This window comes from Callionymus lyra, chromosome 2 (assembly GCF_982586985.1).
Source record: "Callionymus lyra chromosome 2, fCalLyr1.hap1.1, whole genome shotgun sequence".
Lineage (NCBI taxonomy): Eukaryota > Metazoa > Chordata > Actinopteri > Syngnathiformes > Callionymidae > Callionymus > Callionymus lyra.
In genome coordinates, this window is record NC_141819.1 from 28241261 (window position 1) to 28260227 (window position 18967).

Genomic DNA, 18967 nt, shown 5'->3' on the forward strand with positions numbered 1-18967 from the left:
TTGTACTAAAATAACTTGATGACACATCAACTTAAAACTAGTTGAATAACACATATACCGTGACTAGAGGTGTTTTGTGTGACTTTTATAGCGAATTACGGTACAACAACAAAGTTAAAGTTATGTTGTTTACAAAGCCGTCATATTATATTTCATTATCTACAATCTGATTCATTACCTCATCGGTATCCATCCTTCATTCATCAATGGAAGTCTGGAAACAGAAAATTCATTCAACTGCTGCAAACTGCTCGCTAAACTTTTGCGACATTTAGCGAGTGCTCATGGGAAATGTGGTCTCCCGTCGCGCTAAACACTACCACTGTAGTCCACTGGCGTCGCTCTTCTTCAAATCGCATAGAAACCCTTTAATATATTGACACTACACAGTCCCGGAAAAAATAATGTTTATGAGGTTCAATCTGATTGGACCAACCATTGAGTCGGTGTGCAAAAACATTCCATCGGATCAGGTAGCTGTCAATCAAAACAGCTGATTAAGTGTTTCAAAGATGAAATGTTCTGATTGTATCGACCCAAATGATTCCATTCATTGGACATAAGGGTGAAGTCTGATAAGAACAAACATCATTAATTTAAAGTATTTTAAATATTTGTATTAATAAATCCATGTTTTAGCATTTCTGAAGTAGCTAGGTCGTTTTTGTCACTTGCTTCATCGCTTTTCCAGGTCTAAGAAATATTAGATCCTGATAGTGTTCATTGTACGGTGTGTTTTTATAAAGTCACGTGACAGCAACAGACGCCGCAGAATGGTTCAGAATGGTGCTTGTTTCTGTTTGTCTATTTCTTATTTTGTGTGTTATCTTATTTCATTCTATTCGGGTAAAATCTCCATGTTGAGTTTACAATGGTCTGCGAAAGACACTTTACAACACTTACCTACAACACTGGTAATAAAAGTTTGTAATTCAGAAATTAGCTTCTTGGCGGAGGTAAGTAAGTAAGTAATGGTTATTCCTAAAGCGCCTTAGTAACATCTTAAGACTTTCTTATTTGTGCAGGCTTTTCCCTGATTTTCTGGGACTCCTGTATAACCCGTCAGAATGCTGTTCCTGTTTCATATATCTTTAGCCTCTCTTGTTCTGCTCTAATTAAAACTGCCACAAGATGCTACTTATAATTTGCATTATAAGCTATTAAGGTGTTTTTCGGCATTGGTTACCTCAATTACGGTTTTTCCGTATCAGCCAAGAATTTTCATTTAGCTGCAACCCTAATCAATATAGTGCGTGAAGTTTGGAACTCTTTATTTCAACTCATGCCAATTTTGACCATCTCTTGCATAAACATAGGGAAGTGGACAGTTGGTGTTCAAGAGAAAAATGAGTCACTATTATGCATCAGTGGCAGCGTACAAAGGGACATTAAAGCCGCTACAATGGGTTGCACTTCAATCCCATCATTGGATCCCACAACCGGTCAGTGACGTTAGCATTTGTCCACAGTATCACCTTACTGTTTTGAGGATTTCCTTCCCTAATTTGGTGTTCAGCAGCCAGATTACTGACCTTCCCATTGGTCATGCCAGGTTGACGTGACAGCTGGCGTGATGTAATGTCACCCCCACCACTAGACAAATCATAAAGAGCAATATCTAGTTCCACGGATTGAGATAATCTTAGGTAGATTAAGGCTCCAGGACACTGAAATGTTTGCTGTATAAAAGCTCTGTTTATAAAACAATGTGTCTTTGCTGTATGTGGAAAAGTCTAATCTGGCAGATGGCCTGAGCTGCGCGAGTTCCTGCGCTGCACTACAGGCACGGCCAGTCTGAGGTTTGTGTTCCTGTGGCTTAATGGGATTTTAGACTATTCGTTCGAATGATTTATATAAAGAAGAAAAACTGGGATTATTCTACAGGCTCTTTTAATCTCCCTTCCCCCCCCCCAAAAAAAAAAAACATAGCTTGCCCCACGGTTTCAGCATTCATGGAAAAGTGGAGCGGTTGAGCACTACAATCCACCAACACTAGAGTGCAGGCGGCCTATCAGCTCCCAGAGCCGGAGATGCCCTGTGGACCGTTTCACTTACATGAAGCGTGCTCAGTCGACTTGACTCACTTCATCCCGGCTGCCGTGCCGCTTTTCCAAAAGCGTTCCCATCCCGCGGAAGAGCGACAGAGCGAAGCTTCGCCGCTCCGCCAGATGCCAGACTGAGGCAGACTTTTTACACAGAAGACGTCTTCATCCTTCAGCTTTAGCAGACACTCGGCGCAGCCTCTCTGAACCTTGCGTCTGGGATCATCCACCTACTGGCGAGAGAAAATAGATTCCAGGCAGGTTTGGTGTTTTTTCTTTTCTCGCTCCGCAGCGTCAGGTAGAGAAGCTGATTAGAAGTCAGTGATTGGCGTCGCTCTAAAGACTTTGGAAACCTGTGCGAGGCCTCGCGGCTGACTTGTCGTCTTTCCTATCAAGAATTCCTCTCTGCTTCCTGGTTCGACACTGCCCGTCCCAGAATGCCTCACTCCTTCCAGCAGAAAAAGGGTGAGTTTATTCATTTATTTTCATGACACAAACATATTATTCATGAAAGTTAAATATTCAAATTGCAGTTTTAATTTTTAATTAAGCTCTTATTACACTTTTATCCTAATTTTCATGATGGAGTCAAACTCATCACACACTGATGCAATAGTACTAGTACTAACCTGGATTCATTTCATCTTAAATTCTAGAATACCTGTCAAAATACACTGTGTTTAATAGACACAAATTGACTTCAAAGTTCTTGAAAGTTGCATCACTAATGCATTTAAAAAACAAAATCTGAATCGCTTTGTTCCTCTGGGAGACGCCTTCCCTCCACCTGAACTAAAGGCAAACACAAACAACTCCTGCGAACAAACGAAGGATCACAAATGTTGGCCGTCATGTGAGCAACAATAGCCGCACTAATTAGAACATGTTGAAACGTGTGCTTATCCGTGACGGATCCACTTCAGATGTCAGTGTTGGCTCAGTTTTACATGTCAGCGCAGCACAAACTTTCTCTGATCTCCCTGACATGATGCAAGCTGTTTTGACAATTGTAAATAATTATTCATTTTTTCCAAAGGGCTCGCTAATGTCATTTTCATTAAGATCAGGCGGGGTGATAAAGTCTTTCTGCTTTTCTGCTGCAGTGGAGCAACTATTAAGTGAAATCCATGCATTTACTTGTTTATATGAAAAAGTGACATTTCAATTTCAATTTGATTTAAAACTCACATGTATAAAAGTGTGACTTGGATTATATATTTGTGGATGATGAGCCGCCTTAGATGCCCCTGAATGCCCGAGTCAAATGAGTTTATAAACAGTTAGCCAGGAATTTATCAAACCAGACATCTCTGACTTCACATCACAATTTTTCTAATGTATTCTTCATGTGACATTTTTAAAATGTCTAATTTAATTGAATCATTTGTATATAAAATGAATGTTTAGCAGCTTTTAGCATTAATTTAATTTATATTTTAAATATTGAAACGAGAGCTTCGAAATAGAGATTTATATTTATTCTTTATTTTAATATTCTCATTCCATTATTGTAAAACCATCTCTTGAATATGTTTATGTTGACAAAGTGCTGTCAGACACTAATATTATTATCTGTAATTGTACATCAGATTCATATGGTATTTTAAGCGTTTCAATATTATTTATTATATGTTCATCAGGTGGGGGAGGAGGTGTGTAGAGTTCCTATCATCCTCTCCAAACACAAGTGCTCATTTTTAAATCCACTGTAGCACAAGTGCCAAAAGAGCAGACGTGATCATTTAATCGACAGCTCAAATAGAGGACATGTTCACGGATTATAAAAAATAATGAGAGCAATGACAGCTTTTTTTTTTTAATATGGCATTAGAATTAAAAAAAAAACGGTTTTCTAATATTATTTCTCTATATATAAATGCTATCTATGTGTGTGTTTATGATCAACTTAAATGAAGGGGCAGGAACACGTTGGATGTCAAGTTCACGGCTCCAGCATCAGGTTGTTTTCACCAACTTCACCATAACTGATGTCTCTGTTGGCTAAACAGCACGAGTGAAATCTTTGACGTCAAAACTCTGTCGTTCCTCTTCACGCTTGGAATTTTCCCAGCCCTGGTTAATATTGCAAAAGAGTTTGACTTACATGTCACACTCTGTGACGCCCGCTCTTGTTTCTCCACACTACTGTGTATGTGCTGTATGTGCAGAAGTTCACAGCGTTCGAAGGTCGGTCATGAATGAATGCTAATGTTCCGCCGCGTTTATCTTCTCAACGCGTCGACAACAAGACGTCTATGGATCGATTGTAGCTGCCTGTGAATATTATATTCAAGGACACTTGTAAAGGTGGTTCTAACACAGTGTAAAATCACTTATAAGGATTTGTTATTTTACAAATTAGTGTAAAATTAATCTTTTATATCTAATTTCCATCTTTCATTCGAATAGATTTTACATCAAATCTCTTTTGGTCACTAATCATGTGATTCTTTATCATGATGTGGTTGTGATGCCTCACATCTCTTCTTTATTATATTATTATAAATTATTTGGACATTCAACTAATTCATATTAAACTGATCAATCTGATGATTTCAACTTAACTTGAAATATTTTAAGAACCCTCAACCAAACTTTTATTTGCAGTTTTGATTGACTCAACAACACCTTTTTTAAAACCAGCCCCCCTAAGTAAAGTGAAAACAGGATAATATTTTTGGTTTATCAATTTAACTTGGTATAAACCATCTTAATCACTCTTCTAGGGTATTGACAAATAAGACCATGTAGTGCCCTGTTGTTGAAATGCTCTTCTTCAGGTGCTTAATAAAAAAGAATCACCCTCCTCTCCTGCATATTCTACCACTTACTTGTACTTCTCTATCTGTATTTCACTTTTATTGCTGATATTTTTTTCAGTTTAAGGGTCAAACCTGATTTTAAACTTTAAAAGTTTAATTAAATTACAGTACATTGTGTTATACCTATGAACTGAACAGGCAGGGATTCTTGTATTTTCTATTCATATATTTCTTGATATTCTGGTTTTCTCAAACTGTTAGAGTGAACATGAAGAAGAAAGTTAATTTATTCAGTTTGTGCGTTGACCAGACATGTTACAAAGCAGCAACAATAATTTATGTTTAAAAAAAAAAAAAAGATCAGAAGAAGTCACAGATCGTGGGAAGGTCTTCCCCACAGAAAACATCTTTATTTATTTTTTTCCATTTAAAAACAAATCCATACAAGTCATTTCCAATTTTAAAAGGTGAAAGGTTAAAGTACATATTAATTTGCTTAAAAGTCAATTTAAATTGGTGGAATTCCATACTTTACCAAGTGAAACCTGCCAGCAGATCATGAGAGGAGCCACCAGGAGGAGACGGACTTCCACACCTGAAAGAGACACACAAGATTAAATAAACAAACACTAACATCTCCTGCAAGAACACTAAAATGAACGCTCTCATAAGGAAACAGATACTGACCACTGCCAATTACAAATGGTGCTAAATAATAAATAAATGAACAATAAAGCGCATTTAATCCAGAAACTAATGGATTAGAAAATCTCCTCCAGTAACGTATGGTGGCGGGTGACAACCCGACCGATGACGGTTCGCGCGCGCACACGCATCACATGCACATGAGTTATCTCAGAGCACTGTAGAAAGAAAGAAAAAAGGCAACTTACTCGTGTTCGTCGTCACATGCGGGACACCCCAGCACTGGGTCGAGGAGGAAACCGACGCTCAGTTCACGAGCGTTTTTAGACGTTCCTTCAAGTCTAGACACGCAAAAATGTTTCTTTTTTTTTCTTAAACAACCTTCAACACAATCTCTGCTGCTCATGGACTCGATCAGTCGTGTGTCTTCTCTCACACACACACACACACACACACATTACATGAAAGCAGTGCGCGTCACCTGCGTGTGCCCCTTAAAGGGGCAGGTGACGTCCTTGCAGTGGTCAGCACAAGGTGGACACGAGACAGTTCTCAACAAAAGCACTTTTATTAAGATCTGGATCCGAACATGAGTCACAACAGAATCTGGTCTCGAGCCAAAAAAACAACAAATTGTAATAATGTGTGTAAAATGAACCCGAGATGTTTACCAAAGTAAGATGAGACACGAGGTACATTCTGATCCCAGAACAGGAGGAGGATTCCTATTGGATCATTATCGAGGGTGGATCAGAGAAATAAGACCGGCTTGTTTACCGTGTGGATCACATGGAGGTTTTTTTTTCGAGGGGGGCGGGGGGGAACAAAACACATGTAAAGGTTATTGAAAATGACGTATAGTCATAAATTCCTGCCGCAGCTTGTGGTGTAAAACTAAACAGACATTAGTGGAGAGTAAAGTATTGAATCACGGGCATGATAGTGACCGAGAAATCCTCCAGCAGATGGCACACTGGCGAGTGCTACGAATGGAAAAACCCAACAGGTTGCATTCCTGGCTCTCTCGTATCTGCGTGCTATGATTTGTCTAGCCTGGAGATGAGGCCAACTCTGCCTCCAGAGAAGTCAAAAGATTAAAAAAAAAAAACAAATACATTCGATTCAGATTCTTTTGCGAGACGTTTGTCTTGTGTGCACATCCTCCTCAGCATTGTTTTAATGCAACAATCACAGACGTCTGACAGAAATAGAGTCGATACAGAGCCATATATTCCAATGACAAGCTGGAATTCTTTTTAAAAAAAAAGGCAAATTCAACAAACTGTACAAACATGAGCTTATTTGAAACATGGATAGAGATTAAAAATGGCAAAGAAATCTGTAAAATATAGTAGAAAGTAGTAGAAAATGGTGATTATAGTTTTGTACCAGGACCGCTCGGCTCAGAGATAGATAGAGATACGATCTAATATCAGTTACAACATGAATTCAGGTTGTTGCTCACGAGGAGCACGGATGGAGGTGGGTCGTGTCTGATATATAAACCGGAGCACGTGTCCAACCATTGGTTTTCATGTCCCTCAAAACCAAGCGATACAATCTATTAAAAGATCTTGAAATCTCTCCAGATCAGTGGTGGGTAGTTCGATCCCCCCGGAAGCCACATTATATGCTGTGACTGCTCTGAGGACCAATCAAGGCAAAAGAAGATTAAAGTAGCTTTGATGATGGAAAACTTCCTTAAAAATGAATAATGAAAAGGTGTATGTCGTCTCAATTGACTCTATTTCTGCCAGACATGTATGATAGTATAGTTATACCATTACATCATAAATGCATCTAAATTTGCTATTTTATTGAGTGTTTAATTCATTTTAAATAGATTTAATTTAGAAATATGACATAAGAAAACTCTTTTATTGAAAGATTCCTCCAAAAAAGGGCAGCTAGAATGAAAAGAGATACACAGTTATGAAACAAGAGCTTTGACGACTTAAATGAGTTAAATAATTAAATTGTTTCCCAACATGAAACATTTATGGATTATCATTTTTTATAGTTTCACTATGAGCTCACGAGGGCTTCAAAATACAGTCAAAGGACCACATGTGCGTAGACTTACATTGACCTTGGTCTAGATGGTTAGTTGCCATGTAGTGTGGCTCAGAGGAAGAACAGGTTCTGGTCCTTGGTTCAGAACATCTCACTCTGAGTATGAGTCAGAAGTTAGAATTGAGGAAATAAATGATTAATTGTTTATTTTGGACATAAATGTATCAGAATTGTTCTGCTTTAAGAGTGAATATTCTACGTAGTGAGTGTCAGTGATCATCGTCATTCACTCCCTGTTAACAAAGTGGAGTAAAAAACAAATAAAACCACTTGTACTTCAGCAGAATCTCTAAAAGTGGTGCAGAAAACTGATGTATCTAACCTTGTCAAGGGAATTCTAACTTGTTCTGGCAGAGCTGCGAACAGTCAGGATATTACACGGGTGAGATGAAGCGATTGTTTGTAAACTATTGGAACAGAGTTCCGAGATAAGAGCACTTGGTGTCACCAGTGCAGAAAACTCAGTAGTCGTAACCCAACTTTATGATGGTGAAATGTATCGAGTGTAGCACTCCTGCAGAGGTCTATCAGGCATGAGTCGGAGGAAAGTTGAAGTGCGGACAAAAGAAGACTCTTCTGGGATTGGGAGTTAAGAAAAAGTAAAAGTTAACAATATGAAAAGAAATTCGTTTAGAGAAGAGGAACTAAAAAGACCTCTGTAGCTACCAGCATTATCTGTTTGGTGTTACAGCTCCGTTGCATCATGCCGCTCAGAACAAAACTCCGCACTCACATCTTTGCTGACAATGAACACTGAAGTTGGCAGAAATTTGCTGTGAAACAAGACAAAAGTGTGCAGTTAAAAAAAAAAAAAAAAAAGTGAGGCAACCTCCGGGCCCGGGGCTTTTGTCAGTGGGCATTTCTATTCAATGACCTATCGTGCAGCGAGCGCGGGGATAATGCGGCTGCGAGATGTTTCACACTGTGTCAGAAGTGCAGCAGATTCTTTAGAAAGTGCAGCAGCTGCTCCGTGGGTCACTGTCACAACCTGCTCGGGCTAAATGTGTGTGCCACGTACACAAAGAGACGTCAAAGTCCATTGTTGGACCGGTCGCCTCGCGTGGATCCAAAGGGTTAACTGATCTTAATAAACACGCAAGCCTTCCTTTTATGACATCACAGGGGGTTATTGATCATCCTCCCCGTGCTCTTCCTCCGTGCTCAGTAAGTGGGTCATTTATTTTTTGCTAAGAATTTGTTGAGTAAAAGTTTGCCAAGGATTTGCAGTAATTATCTCATCCTTCTATAGCCGAGCACAGCAGGGGGCCTCGGTAAATTACACATCTCTTTCCCAACTCCTGGATGGTTTATGGCTGTGCATTATGCATAACTGTGCTGGAGTGCCTTAAACATCCCCCAAGTGGATTGAAATAAAGTTGACGCTGCTCTTTGTTCGCAGCTCAGGATAGTCTTTATGTGGCAGTGCTGAATCGGAGATTGCTGCACAAGAAACAGAGCTTCTTAATTATTTTGGAAACCCTTTTTTTCCCTCTCCCTCCAATGAATTGAGAAACACCTGGAGTGTTTTTTTGTTTTTTTTTGCCGGATTCAAATGGGCGGATGCTGAGGCGATTCACCGGGGAGTGTCGGTGTCTCCATCAGAGCTAGAAAAAAAATTAAATAAAATGAAAACGAAGAATTATAAAATTATTTATTTGGGAACGATGTATATATAATGAAATAACAATCAATAATAAGCTTTAAGAATGTAAAAAACAAGACTTTTAAATGCTCATAAAATAAAGAATGAATAATAAAAACAAGAAAATATTTATAATTCATTCTCTTATAAAAAATGTTGATCCAAATAAGATTTAAAATCTTGAGCTTGAAAATAAATTGTAACTCAAAGTATAAAGAATTCAGTAGGTTACACTTATTTTTTATAAAATTCATAAAATAAATTTTTCTTTTGTCTTTGATAATGTTCTTTCTCTTTATTTCTCTTTGTTCTTGTTCTTAATTTATTTTGATTATTTTTTATGAAAAATTGCTGTATTTGCTGTGGATAATTTGGAGGAAAAAAAACAATTTAAAATCAATAAAGTTCTACCTGACCTAAAGAATAAATACAGATGCAAAAACGATTTATAATGTATCCATCCTACAAAAATCTTGATTAAAATAAGATAAAAAGTAATTATTTTAAAAATAAAAGGTAATTTAAAGTAAAGAGATGCAATAAGTTATCATTCATTTTCATTTGCTGACACAATATTGATGGTTGAGGAATTCTTCTTTTTTGTGGCAATATTCATGCACTTATATTTGTTCTCCTTTTTTTCCCCCCCAGCACAACAAATGCTGCTGTTGTGTCAGGGAGTGAACGGGATGAGGAAAGACGCAGAATCCTTGGTCTGGAATCACCAGAAACAAAGTTTACACGGTCAGTCATTAAACACGAACAAAGTCATGCTGCGTTTAAATTCATTTCATGCTCACACAGAAGTGTTTGTGGCAGTGTGTGTGTGAGCAACAAGAGTTTCTTTTTTTTTAAAGCCAGGAATATTCTTGCTTGACTTTGATGTGACAGCAGGTTTGCTTTCAATTAAAGAGGAGAAAAATGAAAATAGCAGAAAGTCCTGAAGTAGAATCTATTTTATCTGTTAAATGTTTAATAAAAAGACAAAATGTACATCACTTGACAATGAGCTGTTTCTCCAAAGATTATCAGGGAATTAGAGTCAACAATTAAATCTTATTCACAAGTCAACGTGTAAAAAAAAAAAAGTGATCTTTAAAGAAAGAATTTAGATAAAAACATTAAAAAAAAAATACCAATATTTCATCCAAAGTGTGTCTACAAACCCATCATTGGTTGTGTGTCTCCATCTATGAAGTCAGCACCTGCCCAGCGAGATGTGTGTGTGTGTGTGTGTGTGTGTGTGTGTGTGTGTATGTGTGTGTGTGTTACATTAAGCTGAAGTCATGAGATATGAATTAGTTCTCAAAACACCGGGGGCTGGGTTTAACCAGCCTGTGACGTCGTCTATTCGACGTCCCAGCGACTGTGGACTCAACCAAATCGGAGGGGTGTTATTTCACTTCGATAAATTATTTTTAATTGTTTACGGCGAATAACGCGATTCTACGTGATCCCCTCGCGCGCTTACATCCTATCGCATCCCTACGTTTTTTTTGCAAGTCGAAATATTCGCGTGGGCACCGTCAGAAAATAGCGCTTCCGACGCCCCGTGGAAATAATCCCTCTCCCCCGAAGAGCAGAAGTGGTACGGTCCCAGGCTCAAATTCCGAGAATTGAGCTGGTCTGATTCTTAGAACTGGGGTTCTTAGAAGTGGTGATGCAAGAAGTTTCTAGGAAAGCGCTACCAGGTGACTTTTTAAATTCCTTTTTTTCATTCTTATTTGGCGCCAACTTGTTGTGTGCGTGCGTGCGTGTGTGTGTTGGTTGGAGACGGAGCGGCGTGTCCGACATGTGTCGGTGTCAGCGGCACTTTGAAGTTCGGTGCGGCGGAGGGTCGTGTGCGCGTGTGTTTGGGGGTCGCGGCTGGCACGGGACAACTTCGTGCTCGTCGTCGCGGCCCGAACTGTCAGTCGGTCCCGCCGCGTTCCTGGAGGTGGACCCGCCGCCCCTGGAGCTGCGGCCGCCCGGGTGTCTTTTTCGCCCGGGAGCGCGAGCCCCGCGGCTGGAGCTGTCAAGAGCCAAACTTTGACAGCGTCGCGCGGCTTTTAGACGCGGGTGCGCGAGCGGGGTTTTTTTTTTGGTTGTGGTGGTTCTTCTGGAACACGCCTCAGTGAAAGTTTGGTCATGACTGTCAACGAGCGTTAAGTTGACGGTGTTTTTGTGGCGAGCGGAGTCAGTCCCGGGCGTGCGCGGGGGACCCTGTTGGGGCCACACTCAGAAACCATATTTAATAATAATAATTTTAAAAAAAAATAACGGCGATCGGATTTAAGTTACGCGTCTAAACATCTTATTTATTATCATTATTTTTCTTAAATAAAAAAGTAGTATATTTGTTGACAGCGTCTCATGATTCATGGTTTTTGCTGTTTTATTTTCGGACGTGTCCGGTTACAAACTGACACTGAAGAGCAACATGTCAATAGTGTCGCTGTTGTGTTGTTGAGGGAAAAGTACAGCGTTTAAAAAAAGAATAATAATAACCGCTTTATTACCGCATGTTTATGTTAAAAAAGTTGAACTTTGTGTCAAAGCTCGAGGTGAATAAATGTACTTTTTTTATTTTATTTAACGTTTAGTAATAAAAACGCATCGCTTTTAGAGATAAAATAATTTATTTAGAAAGAAGAAGAAGAAAAAAAAGTGAGCGCGTTGCGATGTCGGGTCTGATTTCCAGAAGCTGTGATAAATCATTTCAACTGTCAACCGGTGGTTCGTCTGAGGAGAGCGCGGCCGTCTAGACGGTGTTTGCTCAACAAATGGCGCCATCTACTGGACGCTGCTCCGCGCTCCTCAAGTTTTTTAAAATAATAAAAAACTAACTGTTTATATTTTCTTAGATCTCGACAAGATGTCTTGCGCGGCGGACAGCTGCATCCAGTTCACACGGCACGCCAGCGACGTCCTGCTCAACCTGAACCGGCTGCGAACCCGAGACATCCTCACCGACGTCACCATCCTGGTCAACAGGCAGCAGTTCCGCGCGCACAAGACGGTGCTGATGGCGTGCAGGTGCGTGTGTCCAGGGGCGTGACGGTTTTTTGCGAGGACGAGGAAGAGGGTCTAAACGTGTGTCTCTTCAGTGGGCTGTTCTACACCATCTTCACGGACTCCCACAAGTGCAACCTCAACGCCATCAGCCTGGATCCCAAGGTGGACCCGGAGGGTTTCGCCATCGTGCTGGACTTCATGTACACGTCCCGCCTGGCGCTGAAGGAGAGTCTGATCATGTCCATCATGAACACGGCCATCTACCTGCAGATGGACCACGTCGTGGACACCTGTCACCGCTTCATCAAATCCAGGTCGGTACCAGTTCTGATCCGGAAACTAAATTTCTGTTCGTGTCTCATGTTTTTCTTACTCCCCTTCCCCACAGTGATCCTACTGCCAAACTGTCCCGGGACGAGTTCTTGGTCAGTCCCTTGGTCTTATCTCAGGATGTCCACGCCTACAGGCCCCACGACGTGGTGGAGAGTCTGCACAGCCGCATGGCCCCGTTCAGGGACGGCAGGTCTTACGCCTCCAACATGTTCGGCGGGGTCGGCGCGCCCAGCAACTACCACCTCTACGGTCAGTTCCCCATGCCGGGGTTCCCGTTCCCCCTGTGCAAGCTGACCGACGCCAAGAACGCGTTCGCCGACCTCTCCAAGAGCGGCGTCCACCACAAGCACTGCTCGCCCCACGACGGCGTGGGCAGGCCGGACTACACCAGGGCGGTGGGCTCCTCCGGCATCATCCCCTCCAACGCCTACGCGTCCAGGGAGTCGGGCAGAGACGAGGACGTGAGGAAGGAGAGCCACGAGGCGGTCGGCCAGTCTCTGGGGCTGAGGAAGCGTGCGTTCCAGACCCTGACCCTGGAGCACCAGAAAGACTTGAGCAAAGAGCACATCCAGGCGGAGGAGGATCTGATCCACCATCACTACCCGCTGGGGATCTCCTCAGCCGGACGCAAGAGCCTCATGAGCAGCCCGCAGAGCCCCCTGAAGTCCGACTGCCAGCCCAACTCGCCCACGGAGTCCAGCAGCAGCAAGAACGCCGGGCTCTCTCAGTCCAGCGGGGCGCAGGCTCAGGCGGGCACGCCGGAACCCAAGGCGCGCAACTGGAAGAAGTACAAGTTCATCGTGATGAATCAGAGCGCGAAGGAGGAGGAGGTGGGACTGAGGGACGCCGGTCTCTGCTCGCCCCAGAGGCTCGCCCTGCAGTCCTACCTTCAGCCCTGCGAGTCCGAGAGCCTGGACCAGAGCGCGAGCAAGAGCTCGGACCACAGCGAGGATCTACCCGCGCCCCAGGCCAGCCGGCTCAACAACATCATCAGCAGGTGAGACACACGCGTGTGCGAGACTCTTGACTCGAGCCGAGCTCTGAACATGTCTGTTTTGACCGAAGTGCGCTGGAGGGGTCGCTGAGGTCCCCCGACGAGCACCCGGCTCACTATCTCAACCGCCTCAACTGCTCCTCCTGTGGCTCGCAGTCGCCACAGCACTCGGACATCTGCCCCAACTCCTCCAGGGCCCGCCTGGCCGAGGAGATGGCCGAGATGAACTCCGAGTACTCCGACTCCAGCTGTGGTGAGTCTCTTTAGACATGATGCCTCGAAGAAGAGAATTGTTGTTAAATCCTGTCAGTTTAACGTTCATTCTTGTAAGTTTTCTGAGGTGTTAACACACAAATGTGCTCCTAGTTCACAGCGACAAGCCATACAAGTGCGACCGCTGCCAGGCTGCGTTCCGCTACAAGGGCAACCTGGCCAGCCACAAGACCGTCCACACAGGTGAGGACCCAGAACTCTCCACCGTCCTTTCGGCTTCCTTCTCTAACGCCGTCCTCCTGTTCCTCCTCCAGGAGAGAAGCCGTATCGCTGCAACATCTGCGGAGCTCAGTTCAACAGACCAGCCAACCTCAAGACTCACACCCGCATCCACTCGGGAGAGAAGCCATACAAGTGTGAGACGTGTGGAGCTCGCTTCGTTCAGGTCAGGAGCCTTTTTTTTTCATTTTTACAAGCCTTCTCTTAAATCAAACGCTGTCCTTTTTACAACTTGACACTTCTTTTTTGTTCTGTACACATGTTCCTACGACACTAACATGTTTATGATGAATCTTTGCACATAAATCTCAAGGAATATCAGGAAAAAACATTTTGAAATTCCTTTTCGTCTCCAGGTGGCTCATCTCCGCGCCCACGTCCTGATCCACACGGGCGAGAAGCCGTACCCGTGCGAGATCTGCGGGACCCGCTTCCGACACCTGCAGACGCTCAAGAGCCACCTGCGGATCCACACCGGAGAGAAGCCCTATCACGTAGGTCCTGACCCGGTCCAAGCTTCCAGCCCTCGCTAACATCTCTCTTTCCACAGTGCGAGAAATGCAACCTGCACTTCCGCCACAAGAGTCAGCTGCGGCTGCACCTGCGGCAGAAACACGGCGCCATCACCAACACCAAGATCCAGTACCGCATGTCCACCGCCGACATGCCCACGGACTTGACCAAGACGTGCTGATGGGTCTCCCGGGGGTGACGAAGACCGATCCTAAAAGATTCCTGAACTTGTACAATCATCTAAAGATTCTAGTGCCACACTGTGTTTATGGACAAACGGCTGCGTACGCCATTTTGAAAACGGGTTTCCACTACATGTGAACGTAGAGCCGCGACAGGCGTCCTAGTCACTTTATTGTTTCTATATAGATATCTATGTGTGTGTGTGTGTGTGTTGGAAGTGTTTCTAAGCTCTGAAGGAGAATATATATATAAAGCTTTATTTTGTCGAAGGATGGAATGTAAAAAAAAACAAAAAACAAACATGGTTTTTGAAACAAACGACAAAAAAAAACAGTATTTTATATCAGAGAACTTAACTTTTTCTGAGAGTATTAAAAAAGTTTGGCGGACGGTCCATATATTTTAAGATAAGGTCAATTTCGGCTGTACAGATTTGTCTACACCTTTTTATGTAAATGTGTGTACACGTTGCACATTCGTGTGAGGTCAAAGGTCAAACGGGATTTGTTCTAAAACATATCAGATGACTGCTGCTGTCAGAGGAGGATGTGCATGAGGTTCTGTTACGGTTGTCAGTCGAGTGTGTGACCCGGCGACTGCGTAGATATTGTGACATGTTGTGTAATTTAATCTGGTTGTTCTCTGCTGGCGGAGCCAATCCTTCTTCTTCTTCTGTGACGAACATGCATTTTAAAAGGTAATTGCTTTGTTATTATGACCAAGAACTATTTTTGCTTCAACTGTATTTGTATCGATGTGGATTTCTTTCTTTTTTTGTTTGTTTTTCACAAGTGAAGGTTTACAGTCGTTTGTCAGTGTTCTCGACCCTACAGTAAAGTTGTGTTTCGTTTGTACATACACTGTGTATTCGATGTGCCTTTTGCTGACTGGACTTCTCTGCTCAGCTTTATTAAGGTACAACTCAAGATGTTGCTCGTCCTGAGCCCCCCCCTGACCCCCGTGTGTGTGTGTGTGTGTGCGTGTGCGTGTAAACGCTTGTCAACCTTAAAAACATGCAAATTCATCATCGTCATTCTTCAGGACTTGTTTTTGAATTGGGATTTTTTTTATCTGCACTAAAATAATTGTACAGTATCATGGATGTATGAATGTAAAATAAATGATTTCTATGTACTCACTTGAGTCGTTCTCTCATTCAAAGTGTATGGAATGAAGCCTGTGTCGCATAAAACTTGTGGACAAATTGTTCAACATGTGTTTAAAAACGTTCTATCTTCAGATGCAGATGAACTATTCTATATTTGCCAGGTTTTAGTTTCATTACGAAACAAACGTTTTTGCAGAAAATTAAATTATTTTCATCCCTCCGTTCACATTTCGTTACAGTCTCCAAGTTAATTGAAATTCAAACCAGGCTAACGATGCTCAAATTCAGCAGCCAGACAAACATCTAAATAAAATAGCTTTTTATTAAAAAAAAAAAAAGAAAAACCTCAGTCACAAATGTTAAAGGTAAAGAAACTTCTTCTTCCGATGCCTGACATTTGCAGATGTTTTTTTTTTTAAACACAAACAAATCAAAGTGTGTGCAGAATAAAGTAATTATCCGGCATCAATCTTTGTCATCCTGCGTGTCCGGAATGCAACTCTCTGTTAAAAAAAAAGAAAAAAGAAACGCAACAACTTCTGACTAATCCTGCACTTGTGTCAATACTCATTATCCCCGATTGAACTCATGACTTCAACGACTCGATATCCCCCCCCTCTCCCCCGCCTCCCTCCCTCACACCTGCACAGCCACACAGGGGAGTCACTGTTTCTGCTGCATGGCTTCTTTGCGAGCGGCGTCCTGCAGCAGCTGAGTGTCCACCTCGTCGGCAGGCAGCTGGACGTATCGGACCACCGACCCCCGGATGAAACAGTTCTTCACCGACAACTGGAGGAGAAGGGGTGAGAGGTCAACAAAGTCAACTTAGAAATGAGCAAAAGTCATGATGATGTTGAAAATACAACATAATAAATGGATCCTTAAGTGTAAAATGTATTGTGTTTTTTTTATTATGAGAACATGACTCCACTCACACCTCAGAGACCATTTTAAGAAGAACTCTCAGCCACCTTAACTCATTTCCATGTGTAAGAGCAAGTAAAGACACATGTATTTCCAGATGCATCCTTGACCCCGTTCGTTCAATGGAGAGTCAGTGGAAAATCAAATTACTTGCCTTCTGGCTCAGCTCTGACACACTGATGCAGGGCTCAAATTAATATTTTGTTCACGTCTGCTTGTATTCAGACCAAAATGGGAAAATAATCTTTAAGATTCTCTGCCAAGTCTTCTGGAAATAATCTCCAAAAACCTTAAATAGGAAACTTTTGAGAACTCTGCCATCTTGGACCACGATAATCCACTGAACAGAACCTTTGTTTTTTTTTAATTGTTACTGTGACTACAACTCCTGCACTTTATGTTGGTCTAGTTGCACTTTTGTATTCCAGTGTTTGTTTTGTAGTAGTTTCTGTTTTATTCAACTAAGCGAGCTGCTGACTTTCTAGGCCAGGTCGCCAAAAGATCATGGTCGAGATCTCGATCTCAATGGATCTTTTATCTGGTCAAATTAAAAAAAGTCTCATCTCTGGATGCTTCAGGCACTTCCTTCGTGTTGACGTCACACAAGGCTAACGTCTTTTGAAAAGCTTTTTTTTTTAAAGTGACAACGACCCTGATTGGCTGAACTGTGTCCCGTTTCACTTATTAAACTTACGAGCAATCAATGCATTTAAACCGTTTTTGATTTATAATTAGAACATATATTTATTTGCTAACCCCTCTTAGTCACTTGAATGTTTATAACGTATACTACAATTACAAGCGTGTTATTGTAGTCAAACACGTTTCAGCGCCGTCGTCACATTACGCTGGGGTGTGTCGTTAGAGTGACAGATGGAAGCTTGAAAATGATGTGATTGACAAAGATGGGCTATTGGTTAACATAAAGTACATCTTTTATGTGTGGTTCAAAGTATCCTTCAATACCTCAGATCGACATCTGTCCATCATAAAAGACGTTCATCTCGCAGCAACATTATTACAGTACAAAGCAAATTTTCCCATAAATTCCATTTATACAATTCTAATTAAAAGATCCAGAGAAGTTCAATATGCAACTAGAACATTAAAAAGGTAAGAGTTTGTGAATTAAACTAACCATGTGTGGGTATTTTTCTGGATCCGTGACGCTGATGTCCGTCAGCTTGATGTTCAGGTACTGAAGAAAAGAAAAGAACACAAAGTTAAATCTGAGAACAAACAGGTGCTTGACAGAAAAATCAAAGAAAACAAAGTCTGACCTGGTCAACCGAGTGAAGAGTTCCACAAATGCTGGAAGAAAAATGAATGGTTATTCATAATGTGCGTTTCTTCATGACGAAGAGAAATCATCAAAGAAGTAAAAGTACGCAGTAAAATAAAGCACATTTCTGCCTTGATATGGATATTTCAAATGGCTGGAAAAGATGCTACATTAGTGTTAAGCTAGCTCCTCTCAACTCGCATCGCCTCAGAAGGAGTTTTAATGGTTTCAAACCTGGTATCGTACAAACCTCAAGTCATTTTTGAGCTCCACCACCACGTCCTTCCCCACCAGAGACTTGAAAAACGAGTAGAAAAGCTGCAACACAACAAGCTAGCGTTAGCTTAGCATCATGAATGGATGACGGGTTCAGTGGCAACACGGGAAGCTGGAGACGTGAACACTTCGATGCGACGGAAAACATTTTTAGAAAATATTATTAATGCAAAAAAACATGATCTTTAAATTAATCTGTTGTGTTTACTTACCATTGTAGCGCCTGTTGTTAACTGTTGTAGTTCGTCTGACGTTGATGACGAATCCACCGCGTGCTTTGACGGCGACTGTACCGATGCAGTTACCAACTAAGACCACAAGATGACGCCATTGTGTTGCTCCCAGTTAACGTGAAATGATATCATAATGAAAGTCTTCCTTCGATGTATGTTAATATTACCCTGTTACCGTACTTTTTAAGACTAAAATTCGGCTTTAAAACTCATTTAAAATATTTGTATAATATTTTTGGGGCACTTGTTAATGCTAATGTTGATGTATATATTTTCATTTGTATTGTTTATATGTTTTATTTATTTATTTTATAAATAACTATTTTAACCACATTTTGTTCGGTCACTGTACCTTATATGGTTGTTACATATGACAAACTGACTGGTATTTGTTTTGAACTTTAAAATAACCTACTGTACTTTGTATTGCAGTTTTCAAATAAACAAATTAATTGACAAATAAGTTGTCCT

At 41.6% G+C, this 18967-nt stretch overlaps 2 protein-coding genes and 1 long non-coding RNA gene across 5 annotated transcripts; 1 reads left to right on the forward strand and 2 right to left on the reverse strand.

Moving 5' to 3' along the window:
• The first annotated feature begins 1446 nt into the window (after positions 1-1446).
• Positions 1447-15807, forward strand: bcl6aa (BCL6 transcription repressor aa). 3 transcript variants are annotated; one of them, XM_087784451.1, is made up of 10 exons: positions 1447-2507; positions 9816-9908; positions 12008-12179; positions 12251-12472; positions 12547-13488; positions 13557-13738; positions 13852-13941; positions 14013-14143; positions 14334-14471; positions 14528-15807. In XM_087784451.1, the coding sequence occupies exons 1-10, from the start codon at positions 2480-2482 to the stop codon at positions 14669-14671; spliced, it is 2142 nt and encodes a 713-aa protein (XP_087640577.1). In that variant the 5' UTR covers positions 1447-2479; the 3' UTR covers positions 14672-15807. The 3 variants fall into 3 exon arrangements, with proteins under 3 accessions (XP_087640577.1, XP_087640579.1, XP_087640578.1); XM_087784453.1 differs by lacking the exon at positions 9816-9908 and having other exon boundaries at positions 1903-2507; XM_087784452.1 differs by lacking the exons at positions 1447-2507; positions 9816-9908 and adding an exon at positions 10748-10855.
• LOC148086365 (uncharacterized) lies at positions 5175-5874 on the reverse strand. The gene is made up of 2 exons (XR_015710532.1): positions 5698-5874; positions 5175-5399 (listed from the first exon to the last, which is right to left on the reverse strand). It is a non-coding gene; the product is annotated as an uncharacterized LOC148086365 (long non-coding RNA).
• A 280-nt stretch (positions 15808-16087) lies between the features above and the next one.
• Positions 16088-18545, reverse strand: lsm2 (LSM2 homolog, U6 small nuclear RNA and mRNA degradation associated). Its single transcript, XM_087782908.1, has 5 exons — positions 18476-18545; positions 18238-18305; positions 17986-18016; positions 17844-17903; positions 16088-16570 (listed from the first exon to the last, which is right to left on the reverse strand). Exons 1-5 carry the CDS (start codon positions 18476-18478, stop codon positions 16445-16447), a joined length of 288 nt encoding a protein of 95 aa, XP_087639034.1. The 5' UTR covers positions 18479-18545; the 3' UTR covers positions 16088-16444.
• Positions 18546-18967: the final 422 nt, after the last annotated feature.

Bases quoted from the DNA above. Each gene is read 5' to 3' on its own strand.
- bcl6aa (XM_087784451.1), top strand. From the start codon at position 2,480: ATGCCTCACTCCTTCCAGCAGAAAAAGG. The intron at 14,144-14,333 runs GTCAGGAGCCTT...TTTCGTCTCCAG, and splicing joins GTGGAGCTCGCTTCGTTCAG to GTGGCTCATCTCCGCGCCCA. The intron at 14,472-14,527 runs GTAGGTCCTGAC...CTCTTTCCACAG, and splicing joins CCGGAGAGAAGCCCTATCAC to TGCGAGAAATGCAACCTGCA.
- lsm2 (XM_087782908.1), bottom strand. The intron at 18,017-18,237 runs GTTTGTACGATA...TTTTTCTTCCAG, and splicing joins GAGCTCAAAAATGACTTGAG to CATTTGTGGAACTCTTCACT. The intron at 17,904-17,985 runs GTCAGACTTTGT...TCTTTTCTTCAG, and splicing joins CTCTTCACTCGGTTGACCAG to TACCTGAACATCAAGCTGAC.